Source organism: Perca fluviatilis, chromosome 8 (assembly GCF_010015445.1).
Source record: "Perca fluviatilis chromosome 8, GENO_Pfluv_1.0, whole genome shotgun sequence".
NCBI classification, from domain to species: Eukaryota; Metazoa; Chordata; class Actinopteri; order Perciformes; family Percidae; genus Perca; species Perca fluviatilis.
In genome coordinates, this window is record NC_053119.1 from 5,794,007 (window position 1) to 5,815,117 (window position 21,111).

At 41.6% G+C, this 21,111-nt stretch overlaps 1 protein-coding gene across 1 annotated transcript in view; it reads left to right on the plus strand.

The window, feature by feature from the left end:
- Positions 1–21,111, plus strand: part of ptprz1a (protein tyrosine phosphatase receptor type Z1a) — a 136,336-nt gene that overhangs the window by 43,226 nt on the left and 71,999 nt on the right. The window contains exons 3-4 of the mRNA XM_039808142.1: positions 9,515–9,577; positions 18,229–18,408. Coding sequence (XP_039664076.1) covers positions 9,515–9,577; positions 18,229–18,408 — 243 coding nt within the window. The remainder of the gene's footprint in view (positions 1–9,514; positions 9,578–18,228; positions 18,409–21,111) is intronic.

Genomic DNA, 21,111 nt, shown 5'->3' on the forward strand with positions numbered 1-21,111 from the left:
TTTTATCTTATCTTATATGTGCCACTCGATCGTGAAGGAGAAAGATGAGTTCAGATGATCATTTTGTTGATGCTAAGCACTAAAACTACACCAGACTGAACACACACACACACTCTATGTTCTACAGGTATTCCTTGTTATCTAGACACACACCCATCCATGAGCGGAGTGCAAACACAGTCTGTAATGGAGGCTTGCTGATGTACTGTTCAGGGAGCAGACAGGTGTTTGATGTCAGAGCTGCTGTTTACACCGTCTGGTTTCCATTTCCACCTTAACAGAGACGGAGCGCCCAGCTTCCTGTCTGTCCTGACTCAGCTGACTGCTGCAAGGTCACACCGAGAGAAACGGGAGGAGGGAGCCCTATCTGACTGCTCGTCAATCTTTATATCCACAAGCACGTTCCTCTCAGCTTTTAGTGATCGCAATTTCAGTCTGTCAGTCCAGTGCAGTGGTGGAAAAAGCATTCAGATCCTTTGCTTAAGTAAAAAATACTTACTATACCACACTGTTAAAATACTCTGTTACAAGTAAAAGTCCTGCATTGAAAGTAAAGTAAAGGTATTATCAGGAAAATGTACTTAAAGTATTCAAAATAAAAGTAGTCAATGCAGAAAAATCCTCCCATTGTAGAAATTGTAAAGGATCCAAACAGTTGTGTGTTTAATGGTTTAATTATTTCAGCTGGACTTGTAGGCTGTTATATTGTTGGCTAGTTTCATTTATCATAAAACAACAGTTTTTATGAACTACATGTGTTTTGAGTGCAAACATCTTAATGTGTAAAGTAACTTTAAAGCTGTTAGGTGAATGTAGCGGAGTAAAAAGTAAAATATTTCTCTCTGAAATGTAGCGGAGTAGAAGTAGAAAGTGGCATGAAAAGAAAAGACTCAAGTACAAGTACCTCAACATTTAAGTACAGTACTTGAGTAAATGTACTTAGTTACACTCCACCACTGGTCCAGTGGAATATATCAACTACTTTATGGACTGGCATGAAAGTTTGTTCAGATAGTCATGTTTCCCAGATAAATTTGGATTAAACTTTAAAGTGCTCATATTATGCTTTTTGGCTTTTCCCCCTTTCCTTTATTGTGTTATATATCTTTTTTTGTGCATGTTATAGGTTTAGAAAGTGAAAAAGTCCAAAGTCCCCCCCCAAAGGGACTTACCACCTCCAACAGAAAACACTGTTCACCAACTGCTCCAAACAGCTCTATTGTAGTCCAGTTTTGCCGACCGGATACGGCAAAAGTTTAATCTATCAACTAGTGTTGCTCTGCCTGGTTGTAGCGCTATCCTAATGTGTGCAGAGGGAATTTGAAAGAAAACCGTTTATCCCGCCCCCCTCAGATTGAGCCCTGTCAATGGTGAACATCTTGATGTGGGTCTGGCTTGTCAGGCTACATCTTCGCAGTTCAAAGTACGAAAAAACGAAGGGAGACGGACATTTCAAATGCTGTTTGAATGATAAAAATCTGTTCAGCCACTTCGGAGATCATCATATTAATGTCTGTATTAAAAGTCGGTTTGCATCACTTGTCCCGATGATTCAATCAGTTTCATACCAATCCTTTTTAAAAGCTCTATATTTTGTGTGAAACAGAACATTTTGTCTGGATGATGGTGCCAGAAAAAAGGCCAGGATGTCATCAAAATCATCTGTAAACATCCTTTGCAGATCATGACCATAAATAGTCCTTCCAGTAGGAGTTGAGATATTAGTCTCTGGACCAAAGTGTTGGACAGACGGAGAGGATGTAAAAACATCCTCATCGCATGAAAGCTGCTTCTTGTTACTTGAACTTCTTACCTCTGACCTTTTTAAACTAGGGGCCGTGACCCCGCCACAGCCCGACTGTTGGAGGTCGGTGATTAAGTGAAAGCGGCCGAGTGAATAATGCCACTAGAGCCAGAAACATCAGGACAAGAGAAACGGTGTCACTTCCTCCTAATTGTTTCTTTATTGCTGCCTTTTGAAGGAAACGGCCGGCCGGCAGGAGCTGCAGCACAGCTGGAATGTGTTGCCCTAAATCCCATTCATTCCCTATGTATGGTCATACGGTGATTCATGGGAAAGAGGCAGGGAGTGTAGCAGGGAGTTTCTGCCTCATCAGGAGTTCCACTTTGTTGCTCTGTCAAAAATTCAGTTTAGAGTCTTCCTCTCTGCTGGATTTCAATCCTGTTTCTACATGTCAACCCTCTTTAGATTCAGGGATTAAACTTTCTACACTTTAACTGAAATAAAAAGGATGACTGGACCGTCCCGTGGTGGTCTACTAGAAGAAGCTTTGTTTTCTTAGTTCAGAGAAAACATTGTGCATATTTAGTCTTTCCTCTGATTCTCACCGGCAGATTCCCCCTCAACAATCAGAAATTAAAAAATCTGGTTCTTTCCAGGTAAATCAGTTTAAACCTAGTCTCGCATTGCCAGACCTTCCTCCACAGCGCTGCGGAGGAGGGTCTGGCTAGTCCACACAGCATTCCGGGATGGGAGTAAAACATGCTCTGGTTTCTTGCAATTTCATTAAACCAATCACAATCGTCTTGTGCGTCACTAAGCGCTGGACGGAGTAACGGCGTGTCTGCAAAATACCCTCGGGAAGGAACTTGTTTTGGTGGAACGTGTACGTTCAAAGGTTTTTCTAGTCGTGCAACAGAAAACTCAGATTGGACAGATAGTCTAGCTAGCTGTCTGGAGTTACCCTGCAGAGATCTGAGGAGCAGTTAACCATAGTCCTTGTAAATCCACCATAAAACACCTTGCATTACACATAAACTCAAAGGACTTCACATTAAAAGACAAAACTTAAGAATATAAGCATAAACATGAGAACAAACTCAGTATAACAGGCATTTCAATCATTGTGTGATGCTTGCACATGACATTTTATTTGAAATCTCCAAAATAAGTATGAAACATTGTGAGGAACATCACGGTTAGAGTTAATCTCACCTTTTAGGTCCATTTAATAGCCGTTCTGGAGCTTTTGAGCCTATCTTCAGTCTAAATAATCTATATTATCTGACCTTGGTTGAAATTTCAGGATTGTTTTGTTTTGGCACCATACTAAACATGCACATGCAGTTCAACACAAATATGATGTCTTCTACCTCCAGTACAGGCCATATTGTGATATTTCTTAGTTGGAAAATATTGATTTGAACCATGTAGAAAGTCGTTCCATCTGCTCCCTCTGCAGTAAAATCCACCCTGCATGAAGTTTTAAAGCCCAATGTGATCCAAACTTTCAAAGTGATTGTGATCTCCTCTTTACTCATAAACACTTAATCTAATGATGCAGCTACTCTGGCTTTAGAGCAGTCAGATTACTGGCAGCATGCAAGGAAAACACCTGCTTCACAAGGGAACTTTGCTTCATGTATGAAGGTGCCGCCCTGCGGGTGACCTCTTCCCTCTGCAGACTGTCAAACATGTAATCCTGGATTAGACCCCGCTATCATCCAGAGCTCAGAGGGACTAAACACCACACAGCAGGAGACCTCATCTCCTAATTTACTGCACGCTAATGCTGAACCCACCACAAACAGGTCGGGTCATGAAATTAAATTTTGTAAAGGAGGCTCGGAATTCTGTGAGAGGGATTTCTTGGTTTGAAGTTTGTAAAACGGACTGCTAGAGCTGAGCAATATGGAGAAAAAAAAATCAAATATCACGATATTTTTGACAAAATACCTCAATGTCGATATTGTGGCGATATTGTAGTGTAACTATTGATGCTTTCACAAAATATTAACACAATGAGTTTTTTGATAAATAATCGCCAATAATGTGGATACAATGACCAAGTGGGTAAAGGCAAATAATAGAAAAGCTAGAACAGTCTGGTAAGTTCAGAAAATGACATCACTTTACTGTAATGTAGCCTCTAAAACCAGGAAAAGACCACTTGTGTCATATCATGATATTACGATATCCAAAATGTAAGACGTGATGTCGATATAATATCGATATATTGCCCAGCCCTACTGACTATATTTATGTTCATGTAGAAGATTTAAGATATTTGAGTGGTATTGCGGCAAAGCATTCTCACGAACTGGTTCGTATGATATTGTATAAAAACGTATATGCAACAATTGGGACGATGTGAAATGACACCGACTTCCAGCCGGTCACGTGGCGACCGATCAGATGATCGTTAGGTTTTGCGATCTTTACAGCAGACAAAACCAAGTCACCAAGAGGGGCCGGTCATTTCAGCTGCCGTTGCAGTTGAGTTCAGTTGACAAAAGTTGACTCTCATGCAGCGACAACAGTTAAGTTTAGGCACCAAAAAAAGATTGTGGTTTGGATTTACATAGGTCCCCTTAAGTAGTACTCCCGGAACACAAACACGCGTTTTCTGTGTGAAAGTCTTTTTTGTTTTACCCGGGGCACGAACTCCACTCCCCCACTTGAACGCCCTGTGTTTTCAGCAGCCTTTGCAGTTTAGTTTAGCCGACAAAAGGTGTCAACGGTTAAAGTTTTGGCACCAGATGGTGGTTTGGGTTAAGATGGTGGTTTGGGTTAAGACCTCGGCCCCCTTAAGTAGTACTCCCGAGACATGAACATGCTTTTCCTTGGTGAAAATCTTGTGTTTTCACCTTTTAACTTCTTCCGGGACACTAACTACGCTCCCCCGGCTTTAAATCCCTATGTTTTAGGAACAAACAATCCACCACGACCTCCTTTCTACGCAGATCATCACCCTCTTACACAGCAGCAGTCAACGTGGTCCATACAGCAATAAATACGTGGAATACATATGAATTACAGTTCATGAGAACAGCCTGACTATAGACATGGAGGAATTTTCATACAGGATTCAAACTAACATACAGCGTTTGTTTGTTGCTGCTTTTGCTGCTGCTCTGTATGTATGTGGACAGGCCTTCCACAAGGTTTTGGGACATGGCTGCAGGGATTTGCTCCCATTCAGCCACACAAGCATCAATAAGGTCTGGCTTTTAGTCAATGTTCCAGTTCATCCTAAAGGGGTTGGACGGGGTTGAGCTCTGTGCAGAACCGTCAAGTTCTTTCAAAACAAACTGGAAAACCCAATTCTTGATGGAGCTGGCTTTGTGCGGGGGGGTATTGTCATGTTGAAACAGGAAAGAGACGGACAAACTGTTGATAGCTGGAAGATGAAGTGTCCAAAACATCAAATCAAAGATCATCCTGTAGCATTAGGATCTGCTTTTTATTTTATTTGATATTTTAGACCGGTAACTGATTTTACACATCAAAGTCTGTTTACAGGTCTCAGGGAGTTCCACTGCATTTGTGAAAATTAAGAAAAAAATAATAAAGTATTTTGTGGCTCTGGAGGGAGCTGTTTGGGGGGAAAAAAGTGAGCGGCTCTGGTTTCCAGAAGTGATTTCCCCCATTCAAAATCTCCATTGACGTTTCGTTAAATGTTTATAGTCGCTGTTACGCTTAGGATTGTGGGTAGTGTAGGAACTACAGTGTACGCAGTCAAGTTGCATTATGGGGAACGTAGGTGCCAGGTTTTTGTCAAGATAGAAGAAAAGTGGGATGAAGATATTTCTAGTTCTGCTGCATCGATTTCAATCTTTGTGGTTTTAAACTGTCCATTAGGAGTCTGACAGTGTAATAGAAGTGCAAAGATTAATCAGTGAAATACTCTTTTAAGTTTTCCCTTCATTGGAACAAAGGGACTTTGACTAAACTTGGCAGCTTCTCATAGAAAGGTGTTGGTAAATTTGAACAAAACTTGCTTACGATGATGTGATGCCTGAAGAAAGAAGAAGAAAAGTCCAGTGCACTTTGTTACAACGTAATCCGACCAATTACTGCACAGGACCCTAAAGCATAAGGGTTTATGAGTAAGATACCTATTGTAATAAAGTAAGAGCATGTTTTTTCCCCTTGGAGAACATTCCATCAATGAATTCCCAACATTTCTCTCAGTATTGTGACTGCTTGTAAACACACACCTCATCACGTCACCTTATATCCTCTCCGTGTCATGTGACCTCTGCTCTTTGTTTCTCAGTCAGGGACTCGGCACTCTGTTATGGTAATGAGGTGTTGTTCTCTAATGGCCCCTCTGGGGCGTCGACTTCCCTTCATTAACGTGACAGATGCCTGGACAGCCGCTCGGGTTAATGACTCCCCTCCTGACATCACAGCGCGCAGGATCTCATTATGTACCCCACTGAGAGTCGGAGGGAACAGAGTCAATTCAATTTTATTCATAGTATCAAATCATAACCATAATTATCTCAAGACACTTTACAGATAGAGTAGGTCTAGACCACACTATAATTTACAAAGACCCAACAATTACAAAAATTCCCCCAAGAGCAAGCATTTAAAGCGCCCATATTATACTCCTTTTCAGGTTCATAATTGTATTTTAAGGTTGTACCAGAATAGGTTTACATGGTTTAATTTTCAAAAAACACCATCTTTTAGTTGTACTGCACAGCTCTCTCTCACTGCTGCAGATCCTCTTTTCACCTGGTTTCTGTTTTAGCTACAGAGTGAGACCTCTTTTCATCTTCTTCTTCTGTACTATCTTTGATTGCACTCGCACATGCTCAGTAGCTCAGATGTAGATCATGTCAGCTAGCTAACTCTAGAGACAGTAAAAGAAAGGCTGTTTCTCCAACTTCAGTCAGTTACAAGGCAGGATTAGCTGGGAGACTTCTAAATGAGGGCGCACATGTAAGTAGTTCTTTTGTAGATTATGGTGAACTTGTGTGTGTTGTAGCAGTGCTTTGCTATTGAGAACGAGGTACCATGCTAGTGTTAGCACTAACGCTACGAGCTAACGGTTGCGGTTAGCCAGCTCATTTCGGATTGTGACGTCACAGTCCGAGCCGATTTTGAACAGCTCACTAGGAGACTGAAGGCAGGACACATTCAGAAACCGTATCTCACTCAGAACAGCATGGATGGATTTTTTTCAAAGTTTGTATGTGTGTGGAAGCACCAGAGACACAAAAGAACACCCCAAATACCAGAAAAAGTGTTTTTTTCATAATATGGGCACTTTAATGCAATCAGAATGAAGTCAGTCAGCAAGGTTGAGAGGAAGTTTGATGAGGGAGCTGTGCTATGCTGCCGACGAGGTGTCGCTCAACAGGGTCTTCTTTCCCCGCTGATTCTGCCAAGCCCGTTCCCATGGCTGTGGTTTCGCTAGATAGTAGGTAGGGACAGTACAGTATGCCACTTTTAAAGTTTAAAATTTGCCCTGTCCCATTCTTAAAACTAATAACTTATAAACTGAATTGAAAGGAATGTTGTGTTGTATTTCCTAAACAGCAGATATTACATGTGGGTTACACTGTACTTAAGAGTGACATGACACTGTCATGAACGTGTCATAAATATTATAAACAAGTCATAAACGTTTATGACATAACGCTTCTTTTAGTAAGTGTCATTCTGTTTTGTCATGACAAGTTATGGTTATGGTTATGGTTAGGGTTCATGTGTCATGACAGTGTCATGTGTTCATGACAGTGTCATGTCACTCTTATGTAGATACCTTCAAGTAAAGTGAGTTAAGGGGGCAGGATGTTTTTTGATCATGCAAAACAAAACAAAACATGCAAGAATTAAATCCCCTGTAGGAGCCACATATTTTATGTTGTTTATGGTCTCATTTATGTTATTTATTGATTATTGTATTGTGCACTTATATTGTAGGTGGTGGGCGTTTTAATTGCGGTTTGAGCGGAAGTGATAACATTTGTTTGCTTCACCTGTTGACCTGGGGTTTTTTTTGGGGCTTTGACAGAGAGGGGGTGAGCCTGGGAGCGAACACTTTCTTTTGAATGCTGCACTAACACACTTATTTTGACTCCCAAAGTAACTTTACATTTGGTAACTGCGGTGCTAGTTGTATTTTACGTTTGGAGGAATAAATAATTGCAATACAATCTCGAGCGCGTCACAGTGTGTTTATGCATCTCTCGGTGTTTAGTCCCTCGCGGCAACACTTTGTCGGACTCCTTACAGCCGCAACACCCCCCTTGCAATACCACCATGGATACAGCGCCACTCGGCCAGCCATGCCAAACGCTTAAATATGCACTTCAATATTCAATGGAAAACACAGCGATTTCCAGCCCGGTCTCATGGAAGTTTGTGTAAATGTGACGTTATTTGAATCTATTGATACGTGTTCACGGAGACGTTTTTGTCGTTTTTTACGTGGTGGACAACACGAAAATGTGAAGTAATGTATTTCAATGGGAAGCATATTTAGTGGCCACAGAACGAAATTGTAGGGAGTGATATAAAAAGCCGAAAATCCGCGTAGGGAGGTTGGTCGGGGTGGTGGATGGGTCAAACAACACAGGACTTTCACCCGGGCGAGGGGGATCGCGTCCTCGCTTCGCGCTTTGTTTCCGGGATGGTGTCCCTGCGGTGTGGCGTTTTGGCGCGTCTCCCGGCATTTAAGGCGCCCTTTCCCCGGCGTTTAAGGCGCCCTTTCCCCGGCGTTTAAGGCGCCCTTTCCCCAGCGTTTAAGGCGCCCTTTCTCCGTAAGTTTTTTCCTAAACCCAACCTCCGCCATCCCATTATTGTGGGGCGTCCCCAGCGGGCCGCCTCGCGGGCGCCTCCCGGCTTATGGAGCGACCTTTTCGGCCGCCTCCTGGCGTCCTTTCCCCGAGAAAATAATGTGACATTTACACGTAAAAAATAACATGACAGTTACACGTAAAAGATAACGTGACAGTTACACGTAAAAAACGAGAAAAACGTCTCCGTGAACACATATCAATAGATTAAGAATAACGTGGACATTTACACGAACTGCCGTGAGACCAGGTTGCGATTTCACGTCGGAGAGCGGAGTTCACTTTACGGCGAAAACTAAATATTCACCCAGGAAACGCTGGTTCGTTCCTCTGGAATTTTTCTGGCTTAACTCAACCACCATGGCCCCTGAAAGGACCTTCATCTGGCGGTCACCTATTGGCGGCTAAACAACTGCCGCCGGTAGCCGGCGTCCCGGAGCTCTGTAGCGACTAAACACAACTAGCAACCGCCGCTCTGATTTTATTGTTCTATGGCAATATAGACTGTTTACGTTACAGCACTTTGCTTAGTTTAAAATACTTCTATTTTAGGTATATAATATATGGTCTATTGGTGAAGTAGCATTGATCACTTGGAGTGGGCGATACATTTTGTCCTCACCGGGATACAAATAATTCAGCAGAGGCAGGGATATGTAGACCGGAAAGGGGGAAATTCCACGCATCCACCCCAGCAAATCACACCCTGTCTGTATTTATAGAGACACGTTTATTATACGCTTTTTATTGACTTTGGAAGTACACTTTACAACACTTTTCATAGATATACTGACAAATGACATTTTAAAGATATTGTGTTGTACTCGGAGCAGCAAACGGGGTTGATTCAGCAGAGAAATGAATTTAAATATACAGCCAACATACGCTATGACCGATAATCCTTAATTAATACACCATAGAAATGATTTTAATGACCGTCTCTTTGTCTCTCTTGCAGCCGGAGGATATGCATACAGGAACCAACGCAAGTTCTCAGAAGACATCGACTGGTCGTACGCAGGTGAGTCACACGCACACCTAGGACTGTAAAACGCTCTGCCAGCAACGGATTACTTCCTCTGCGTGTACTTCACCTGTGTGTTTACAAGACTGGAACAATATGCTGTCAGTTGGCAGTGCTGAGTGATTTTAGTGACAACTAGGTTGTTTATTCCTACCCTCTAATCCGACCAGCGGGAGCGTTTTCTGCCCTCATATCTAAACCAGAGATTGGAATGGTTTACGGTTTAAAATATAATGGTTTACGGTTTTAAACACGTTGTTGAAGTTGAGAAAACGGTCAAAGTTTGGTTAGGCTCAGACACAAAATACTTGGTTATGCTAAGGCATCAAAACTACTGTAGTTAAAGGACAAATCTGGCGCCAAATGAACCTAGGGGTTAATAACACAGGTGTACCGAGTCGACCGTTCTCTGGGATTTGTTTTCATGCTAATCGAATATGACCAGTTTGAGCCCAAACCGCTAATTAGCTTAAAATGTTAGTTGTCGAAGCAGAGGGTAAAGTAAAAAGAAATCGCTATTTCTACACCACTAACAAGGCGTTTCAAGACGTAACACATTTAATGAAGGTCCCTACATGTAAACGGAAGCATTGAGAACTTGTGTACAGACAGTTTGTTAAAAGGTGTATAAAGAAATATCGCGTATCAGATAGACAGGCGCGCATCTTGGGGAAACAGTCATGAGCAGTCGAACCGACCTAACTACGTGTTTGAGCTATGTTACTGGTTACTGGTTGCACGACGTTCGTCGTTCGACTGGTCGTGACTGTTTTCCCAAGATGGCGCCCGCCTGTATACCAAACGGTACAGTCTTAATAAACTATCTTTTTAATAAACTGTCTGTACACTTACAAAGTTCTCAATGCTTGGGTTTACATGTAGGGAAGCCTCATTATGCTACCGTGGAAGTGTGGTGATATTTTGAGCCTTGTTAGTGTTGTAGACATTTTTTTTTACTTTACCCTTTGCCCCGACGACTGGCATTTAGCATTAGCGGTTTGTGCTAAAACTGGTCATATTCGATTAGCATGAAAACATCTCCCAGAGAACCGTCGACTCGGGTACACATGTATTATTAACCCCTAGGTTCATTTAGCGCCGGAATTGTCCTTTAACTACAGTAGTTTTGATGCCTTAGCATAATCAATTATTTTAATCAGATGTTACTTCACTTCCGGTTATGCATGTTATGCAGAACGTGACACAGCTCTGTTTGTTCTGTAAAGTCAAAAAAATTACTCGCACCCATCCATTTCCCGGAACCTACCTTCTTATCTAAAAAATTAGCGCTCTTATACTATATCATCCTACTTCCTGCTTTGCTCCCACCACTGTAAACGTAAATATCGGTCGTAATTGCTGCCTGGACAAACAACTTACAATATATAGGCGTTTATCAGGGAAAGACCGTCTCCTGTAAAACGCTCTGCCAGCAACACGTCTTACCCTGTATGTAGTTCACCTGCGTGTTTACAAGACTGGAATAATATCCTGTCAGTCAGCAGGTCGGGAAGCTTTGGTGCGGAGTGATTTCAGGGACTTAACTGTGTTTATTTTGATGCTGTTCTGAGTGACTGTTTTGTTGTAACACAAATAGATAGCACATCTGGTGTTGAATGAAAGAAAAGAATGTAGTTCAATGGTATGTACAGTATGTACGCCAGCTAGCTGCTTGCTAACCGAGCCTGGAACACCTTTGTATTGTCTTATTGTCTCGATTTCTTTTCTTGAAACCTTTCTGCTACATGAGCTAATCAAGGTTTTACATTCTGAAATAAAACTATACAGCCTGTGTGTGTGTGTGTGTGTGTGTGTGTTTTTGTTTTTTTTTTTGTGTGTGTTTGTGTTTTTTTTTTTTTTTTTTTTTTTTTTTTTTTTTTTTTTTTTTTTTTTTTTTTTTTTTTTTTTTTTTTTTTTTTTTTTTTTTTTTTTTTTTTTTTTTTTTTTTTTTTTTTTTTTTTTTTTTTTTTTTTTTTTTTTTTTTTTTTTTTTTTTTTTTTTTTTTTTTTTTTTTTTTTTTTTTTTTTTTTTTTTTTTTTTTTTTTTTTTTTTTTTTTTTTTTTTTTTTTTTTTTTGTGTGTGTGTGTTTTCTTGTGTGTGTGTGTGTCTGTGTGTGTCTGTGTGTTTTTCTGTCTATGTGTGTGTGTTTGTGTGTCTGTGTGTGTGTGTGTGTGTCTGTCGTGTGTGTGTGTGTGTCTGTCTATGTGTATGTCTGTGTGTATGTCTGTGTGTGTGTGTGTGTGTGTGTCTGTGTGTGTGTGTGTGTGTCTGTCGTATGTGTGTGTGTGTGTGTGTGTGTTTTTCTGTCTGTGTTTGTGTGTCTGTGTGTTTTTCTGTCTGTGTGTTTTTTTGTGTGTGTGTTCTCGTTCTCCATTGACATGCTAATATCCATCCTGACCCAGAAGCCTGTCTGACCTGGTTCGGGCTCTTTGTCCTCCGGTGGAAGAAGCTCTGAACAGCCAATCAGAGCGAGGAAAGACCGAGAGTAATGTGACCGCCGACAAACCTGCGAACAGACACCGCAGCAGCTGGCTTAAACAACACGACAACACATAATTGGCAAGAACGAGTGAAACATCTGCAGTGTTACTGAGACCGTTCATCACGCTGAACATCTGGGGTATTTCCTGCTTGAGAAATATTAATAAAAAAGCACTTAAAGGCTCTAAAAAATCAAATATATAAAAGAACTGCTATACTTGGGTAAGGCGAGTTCGCTGGTGGTGCATTAAATAAATGATAATTGCTTTTTTTTTTTTTTTACAACACCTTAAGCTTTAAAGTTACACTGAGAAAAAAATAAAGCTTGAACAGTCATAGACAGAACATAATAATTAATAATCGGGCGGTGAATCAGATACAGGCAGTTTGAGGATGATTATTGGTCTTGAATAAAGTCAAAGCTGCTGTAGACATTATCTTTGTGAGGATTCAATGACTGTAATTAAAACCCATAATCTAGAAATCCTAACCTTAATAGTAATGTAGTGGAAAAAAATTTTGTACTCGTTGACATCTTGCTGGGAACAGGTTTTAATAAGGAAAAGATAATAATTATGGTAATCGGACTGGGGCACCGATGGTGGAGCTGCACCTTGTATCAGCCTCATAATTAAACTTTTTAACAGCTTGTAGCTGCACGTCAGGCTGTGTATTGTGTCAGAACTGAACAGTGGAAGCCTGGATGCCAGCCGAACTTAGCCCCGCCCACAACGTTTGAGGTCGGGAAGTTGGGTCTGGACTTGATGGAGCAACTATGCTCGAACCAGAGCTATTCGGACCAATCAAATTGTCAGGGCGGGCTTTATACGTTGATGGACAGATCAGATCAACAGTAATGTAATCGACCACGTCACCAAAGAGCCCTTGGGTTGAATTAGTTTACGAAAAAGATAGCTGCTGCTGGAGAATTGAGATGTGTAGATTCCGCCATCGCGTCTGTTATAGAAGATATCGACAGCGCATTCATTTTAAAAAGAGGAACAGAGAACCGCGATCGAGGCATTTTATTCGATCGGAAAGATGTTTTTGCCGTCCTTCCTACGGGATTCAGCAAACGTTTAATTTATCAGCTGGCCCGGATGGTCGCTAAGAAGACGGGTTGTGGGTCTATCCAATTGAGTGCAGAAGCACTTTTTCTTTCCTGGTTCGGTTAAAACACTCCCCATAATGTGGGAGGTGATGGCGCAGTGGATATGACACGTGCCTTTGGTGTGGGAGACCCTGGTTTAATTCCCACTGCGATACATCAACCAATGTGTCCCTGAGCAAGACACTTAAGTCCTAGTTGCTCCAGAGGCGTGCGACCTCTGACATATATAGCAATTGTAAGTCGCTAAATGACATGTAAATGTAATCACAGCCCAATGGAGCAGTATCAGACTCCTATTCTGACAAGAATCTTCGTATGACGACGTCAGGCTAGAACAGTGGATCACGTGGAGGCTGAATCATGGATTCCGATGAAAAGGAGTTGATCCTTTCTTTTGTTTTTTACTCCAAATTAAAGGATAAAATAACTCCGTTCAAAAGCCCAGCAGGACACAAGAATGTGTTTTCTGATTTCATGCTGCTGTAGATCTGCTATACATCCTTCCAAAACTGATGGAAATCATTGTTTGAACATAAATCTTATGATCCGACAATGCTCTGCTTGGGGTTAAGTGAGGTAGAGGCACATACGCAACTTGGTATATAGGGTTAGGGAACATAGGTTACATAGTTATAATTAAACTGATACAGCGTGGACATGTATTTTTTGTTCATAGGACCCCCTCGAAAATGAGATGCTACATCTCAAGGGGCTATCCTTTCAATAAAATTCAAATTACACGGACCAAGATGGATTGCAATCAGTGAAAATGTGGGTGTAATTTAAAGTGTCTTAAATCTCATCTGGATTTTATCCAAATAGTCCTGAGCTTTGTCCAACCATCCTTCTCGACCACTTCCCTTAAACGTCTGTACAGTATAAGGATGTCGCATTTATACCTCTTTCACACCAGCTACCAGGGTGGGGCTAATGTTGTCTGATCAGGATTCAGCCCTCCTTTTGGAAATTCAAACCAAGCCAGTCTACATGGGTATATCCCTGGTCATGACAAAGAGAGAGATCACCTGGGTCAACCTGGGAGCAATGCATAACAATTACCTTAAGTGCTGGAAATGGGCGGGGCTTTACACGTCATATTCTTACCGAATACCGAATCCACTGGTTAAGAGTCTGCCGAAACCAAATACCGAATCCTCTTCCCATCCTCAGTCCATTAACACAGTAAACACATTAATGAAGTAAACAACGTCCACAGCAGTGTATTTTTCATTTTATTTACCTGAAGTTGCTGCATTTTGGCTGCTGTCTGGAGATTCCTTAATGCACAACTCGTATTCTTTCGGATTTTTCATACGCAAATGTTGTAACAGCGGCGATGTGTATAGTTTAGGGTCCTCGCCACCACGAGACAAATCGGCATTGCAAATTGAACATGTAGCTGGACTTGAATAGCCTTCTTTTGACTGAAAGTTCTGCCAAACAACACTTTTTCTGCTCACGAGATCCATTTTCACTTTCTCACAGCCTACTGCACTGAACGCTCCACCTACGTAAACACCTTCCTCCAATCAACGGTGGCGTCATTACGTCGACCAGCGTAGCACGCGTAGTGCAAGCGTAGGGTTCAGTTCGGTGGAAAATGTTGTTTAAAAAAGAGCGGCAGTGTCGAGATAATTGAATATAACTTATTTTCATAAGTTTACGTTTCTAACTCTGGGTTTTTACAGGCAGTTTTGCCTGTTAAACACCGCTACCACTCTGCAAAAGGCAGACTATCAATTCTATTAAATTTTATTGATAGTATCAAATCATAACAAGAGTTATCTCAAGACACTTTACAGATAGAGTAGGTCTAGACCACACTCTACAATTTACAAAGACCCAACAATTCCAGTAATTCCCTAGACTAGTGAACAGCCGGGCCCTCGCTGTCAGCGGACTGTTCGGAAATGAATTGAACCGCTCCGCTCTGCTGTTTTTTGAAGCGGCCTGTGAACATCCTAGTTTTATACAGTCTATGCTGAAAACCCAGCGTAAAGCACAGTGAGACAAAATGTATGTTTTTCTCAAAGTGCGGGGACCTGTTGACGACTGCCTCATTGTCATTTCCAACCAATCACATAATTTGTCCCGCCCCGGCTGTTAGCGACACAGATCAATTAAAATAGGGCCCTGAGTCCATTAGTGAGGACATACTCTATTCATTTAGACTGCAGTCCAGCTGCTTCTGCTGTTCCACCAGAAACGGCTTCCAGTCAGTCTCATCTCCTAAACGTGACTCTCTCTGCCTCAGAGATGTTGTCGTCCACAGAGAGAAGACTTTAACTCTGAGCAGATGTGAACAAATCCACATGTTAGTCCTCCATCACACAGCAGCAGGATATTTGAGCAGAGCCTCACATGTTGCTCACATTCATTTCGCAATGAAAGTGAAACAAAAAGCTCGAGGCTGTGGATCAGTTGGACGTGAAATGGGCTGCTGGATTGGATTTACTTGGTTTAGTTTGAGTCGCAGCTGACACACACACACACACACACACACACACACACACACACAAAAAAAAAACAAAAATACAACAATACACACGTGAAGGAATGAATGAACTCCTCTGTGAGGGATGATTTGTTTTTGTGCTGTAACACTTTCCGTACTGTATTCATGCCATCCATCATGTCAGCGTGTTCTTTGTGTTTGGAAGCAAAGAGGAAAGCGGAAGCTGAACTCTTTCTTTTGAGCTGCAGTTGTTAGCGGAACGCTGCCGGCTGTATTCGAGAAACATCTGCTTGAACATTGAAAAATCGTGGACTTTGACCTCATGTAAGAGAGAGATGTTAAAGAGCTGATATTAAAGCCGGAGTGCAGCAGAACAGCTGCAGGTTATTAGCTCGTTAGCTCGTAGAGCAGCACACCTGTAAAGACCTCATTGCATAATTAGTTAGAGAGAGAGGTCTGCACTTCATCAGTTTGTCCATCTAATTAAAGGAGAATATCATCAACACCTGTACTCTTAGGCTATGTTTAGACAGAAACGATCTGAAGAGAAAACGCAAAAGTGGCGTTGCGTTATCACTTTTTATTCCGCGTTTAGACGAGCGTCCATATGGTGACGCAGAAGTGTGTGAAATTCGATGTGGTATGCACACCAGGCGGCTAGGTGGTAGTGTGAAGCACTGCCACACAACACCACCAAGTCCGCGCGCCTGCGTAGAACCTTCCTTCTACTTCTCTCCCTGGTAGCGCCAAACCAAAACATGGCGACGCGAACAACAAAAGCTGACAATTTTGTCTGGACAGACGAGGAGGTGGAGTTATAGCTCCAAACAACCTTAGATAACAAAGCCACAAAGGCACAACAGGGCGTGGACTGGGAGTCCTGCCAGTCCAAATATATATAGACATATGGACCGAATTTCTTCAGCAGTATCCTGTACCTGGAGGGACGTCATATCCACAAGAAAAGGACTCTATCTGTAAAAGTCAGATATCATCAAAGCTGAAAGCCATCTGGACCAAGTATAGGCAGGCTGAGTGGCCATGGGCGAGTTATCACTCTATATTTTGATTTATGTAATGAAATAATTGGGTGGGTCGCCAGCCACCACAACAATAGAGGCTGGTGTTGAAACATCAGAAGTGAACGCCGACTTTTGCGTTTTTAAGATTTACACTCTGGAGGGTGGTTTCACTTTTTTGCGTTTTTAAGCCCCAAAAACGCCTTCGCGGTCTAAATATTGTCATGTAAACAGGGCCTTAAATGCCTGTAAATGTAATATATTTATAGTTCAATGTTGGCCATCATCCTTTTACAGCCACCAAAAATATGCATTTACAGTGAAAATTAAAATCTTTGAGTCATAATTAAGATTTTTGAATGTTACAAACTCCCACACAAAACTTTATTTAAATCCTTTAAGCAATTATTTAATAAAGTAGAAACTTTCAACATAATACCCAGTAACAGAGAGTCAGATAGTGTTTGGGGAGGGGGGGAGGTAGAGTAAGTAAGTCAAAGTAGAACACTTTTTAATTTATTAACTTTATCGGTTATCAGGTAAATAAAACACAGATACAGATAATCTGCAAACTGCCAAAAAACGGCCCGATAATCGGCCAGAGCCGAGAATCTAGTATATAGCTAAGTTTCCATCCCACTTGTCAATCGAATTATCTGAAGTTCAGTAAAAAAAACTCATGCGAATAAAGCTGGTTTCCATCCAACGGCTTTAAAGCAAATAAAAACCTGTTGCATAATGACATCACATGCTGTTTTGCGGTCAAATTGGTATATCGAATTGATTTGAGAAATTTTAAGGTGTTTCCATTCATTTTTGCACTGAATCGCACAACGTTCAAGCAAACAATTGCGAACAAAGTTTTGCTAGACAAAATGGATCACGCCATCTACCAACAAATGACATGCACCGCTGTTTGAGCGCCTTCCATTTACTCTGGAGGACGTCCCACGGCTTGTCCTAACCTTTGTTGGCCATTTCCTTCGCGAGTTCCTGATAAATTACGGCATTTCTTAGATTTTTGCTATCTAAAATAGCCGTTATATTTTGCTCGTAAATTAAATTCAAAAAGTCTCTCGTCTCCTCGTTCGTCCACTTCCATCTGTCTTTGTTGATGCCCGCCATGTGTGCAAACAGAGCGGAAATACTGGGCAGAAATGAACTAAAACTTCTTCTTCTTCGTTTTGTGGCGGGTTGCAACCATAAAATGACCTAAAACTTAATCGCAATTCATTATTTATTTGGCAAATAACGTTTCCATCAGCGTTTATCGCATAAGCCGTATATATATATATCGATCAAGAGAAAATCCGATGAGACCGAACGTATTTCCTTTGAGTCGATATTCATTAGATTCAATCGAATTTTACTGTCTCCATAAGGCATTTTTCATTCAATATCACTTAATTCGGATAAAAACGTGTGGCTGGAAACATAGCCTATCCCTAGTAAATATATATTGAACCTTTGTCTCCTAGGTTTGGTTTTCTGACTCCGTGGGTGTGTTACCGTATAAATCTTCTGATGTTGGACTGTACGATACCAGCTTAATCTGAACCCTTGTTTCTGTCTAACCCTTCAGGAACTTTAAATCAAAACAACTGGGCAAAGAAGTTTCCATCCTGCAGCAACGCCAAGCAGTCTCCGATCAACATCGAGGAGAACCTGGCTCAGGTGAAGCTGCAGTACCAGAAACTGAGGTTTGACGGCTGGGAGAGCCTGACGAGCGAGAGGACGACCATCAACAACGATGGCAAGACGGGTAAGAACTAGAGCTGCGTGATACGAGGAACGCCCTCATACTCTGCTCCTGACTGGCTAGTAGTCCTTACCTAGGTACTGTCAGGGCACACCATCATACTCTGCTTCTGACTGGCTAGTAGTCCTTACCTAGTTACTGTCAGGGCACACCATCATACTCTGCTTCTGACTGGCTAGTAGTCCTTACCTAGGTACTGTCAGGGCACGCCCTCATACTCTGCTTCTGACTGGCTAGTAGTCCTTACCTAGCTACTGTGCATGTGCGACTCCCAACAAAGATGGAACAGAAGTGAGATGCCTCACTCTGTAGCTAAAACAGAGAGCTCAACACTCAACACAACTGCACAAAAATGTTTTTTTGAAAATTAAACCATGTAAACCTATTCTGGTACAACCTCTAAATACAATTATGAACCTGAAAATTTGCATAATATGAGCTCTTATCTGTGTCTGCAGATTCTGTCTTGCCTTGATCATAAGATATTCATTTTAGCATGATTTATTCCTACTAATTGATAAATGAAGTGAACGTCATATTTAACAAATTGCTTTCCAATTCGTCCTACTGCCACGGAGCCTAGAATCAGTCTTTGAGTTAGAATAAGTGTTATGATATTGAAGCATCTACAGCCATTTCTAAAGCAGTTTTTTTATTAAGTGACTATGTCAGCTTAAAAGTTTTTTCCTTATTTCCTTCCTCCCTCTTTCGTCTCTCCTTCCCTCCCGTCTTAAAGTGCCGACCTTCTGTAATTTTCATGACCGTTTCTCCCAGACAGATAATGAGCGATGGGGCCTTTTCTTCATCCAGTGGTGTCCTATTGTAAAGGATACAGTTACCAGTTTATCATTTCACGGGATTGAGAGCCTTTTATACATTTCCTCTCTCTAAGTGGTGTGACACACAATAACGTACAGTGTGCTTTCAAGGTGATTGTTAAGTGAAATTGTAGACAAGAGGGATCCCGCCTCGCCTTTCCAGACGCTCCAAACAAACGAGTCCAGTGCTTCTTAGCAACGGGGCTCTCACCGAAATAAGAAGCGCTCTGTTTGTAGTTGTTGTTCGGCCGCCAGCTGCACCAAAGGCTTTCATTAACGGAGATGTTTGGTGGACAAGCTGAGCACGATTCAGGCCGACAGCACTTAAACCTGTTTTTATCAGCCCACAAATGGGCCCACAGAAGGTTCAAGGCACAGACTGCAAACCAGGTCTGAAAGAAAATTCCTCTACACACTTGTCACCTCTGCATGGGTTTATTTGGTCAGTCGATGTTTCGGTCCCGAGGACCTTCCTCAAAACGCGTAATAGTAAAGTGACACAGTGCTTAAACGCAATACATGATTACCAGTGTTGGAATGTAACTGAGTACATTTACTCCAGTACTATACTTAAGTACAAATGTTGAGGTACTTGTACTTTACTACTTCTACTCCGCTACATTTCAGAGAGAAATATTGTACTTTTTACATCACTACATTCATCTGACAGCTTTAGTTACTAGTTACTTTACACATTAAGATTTTTGCACACAAAACACATGTAGTTTATAAAATATAATGTTTTATTATAAATGAAACTAGCCAACAATATAACGGCCTACAAGTCCAGCTGAAATTATTAAACCGTTAAGCCCCAGACACACCAACCTGACGGCCAACCGTTGGCAGAAAAGCCAGTGGGGCTGATCAGTCGGCTCCCCGAGGTCCAAAAAGTGCCTCAGAACACATCGAAGCAACGCTGACTTGAGCCTATTCTGCGCGTGCGCAAAACGTAATATGTCTCCATAGCAGCAGGCGGCGCTAATCTGTATTGTCGGCCAAAACATGAAAACCGGCAGCTGATTGTACGAACGCGTCACGTGGGTCTGGTTGCTCCCGGATCTTTCAACCGGGCATAATGGCGGCTCGTTCGGAATACGATCTCATATTTTACGAAGATAGTTCACCGAAACGTGTTTCTGAAAACATTTTAAGCGAGAAATAGGCCGTGCAGTTGCTGAATCTGTCTTCATTACAGATCGACAAAGGTCAGTTTAAAAGATTTTCGTCAGATTTTGAGAGGCTTTGTCACACTCATCCCGCTCGTCAATTCCGGGTTAGCGCGCCACCAATCAGATGGGTCATTGAGTCCCGACAGCCAAAATGAAGGCCGACAGCTCCTCCAACGGACGACAGCACGGAACACACCAAACAGACTTGAGTCACTGACCTCACCAGACTGTCCAACGGCCGATAATCGGGTTGGTGTGTCAGGGCCAACGCACAACAGTTTGGATCCTTTCCAGTTTCTAAAATGTGAGGATTTTTCTGCATTGAGAACTTTTACTTTTAATACTTTTATGTACATTTTCCTAATGATACTTACATATGTTTACTTAAGTAACATTTTCAATGCAGGACTTTTACTTGTAACAGAGTATTTTTTACAGTGTGGTTTTAGTACTTTTACTGAAGGAAAGGATCTGAATACTTCTTTCCCCACTGATGATTACATGATGATCCACAGTTGAGTTGGACTTGTGTCCATGATCACACACCGAGAGAAAACTTACAACACCAAAACCGCTCTGATAAAAACAAAACTCAATGGCACAAACACAAGACATAACTCAGGTATATAATACACAACTGTCCTTCTCTTGACTTCCCCCTAAAAAACACCCTTTTTACTTGTTTCTCTGTATCTTTCAACACACATGCAAAATGC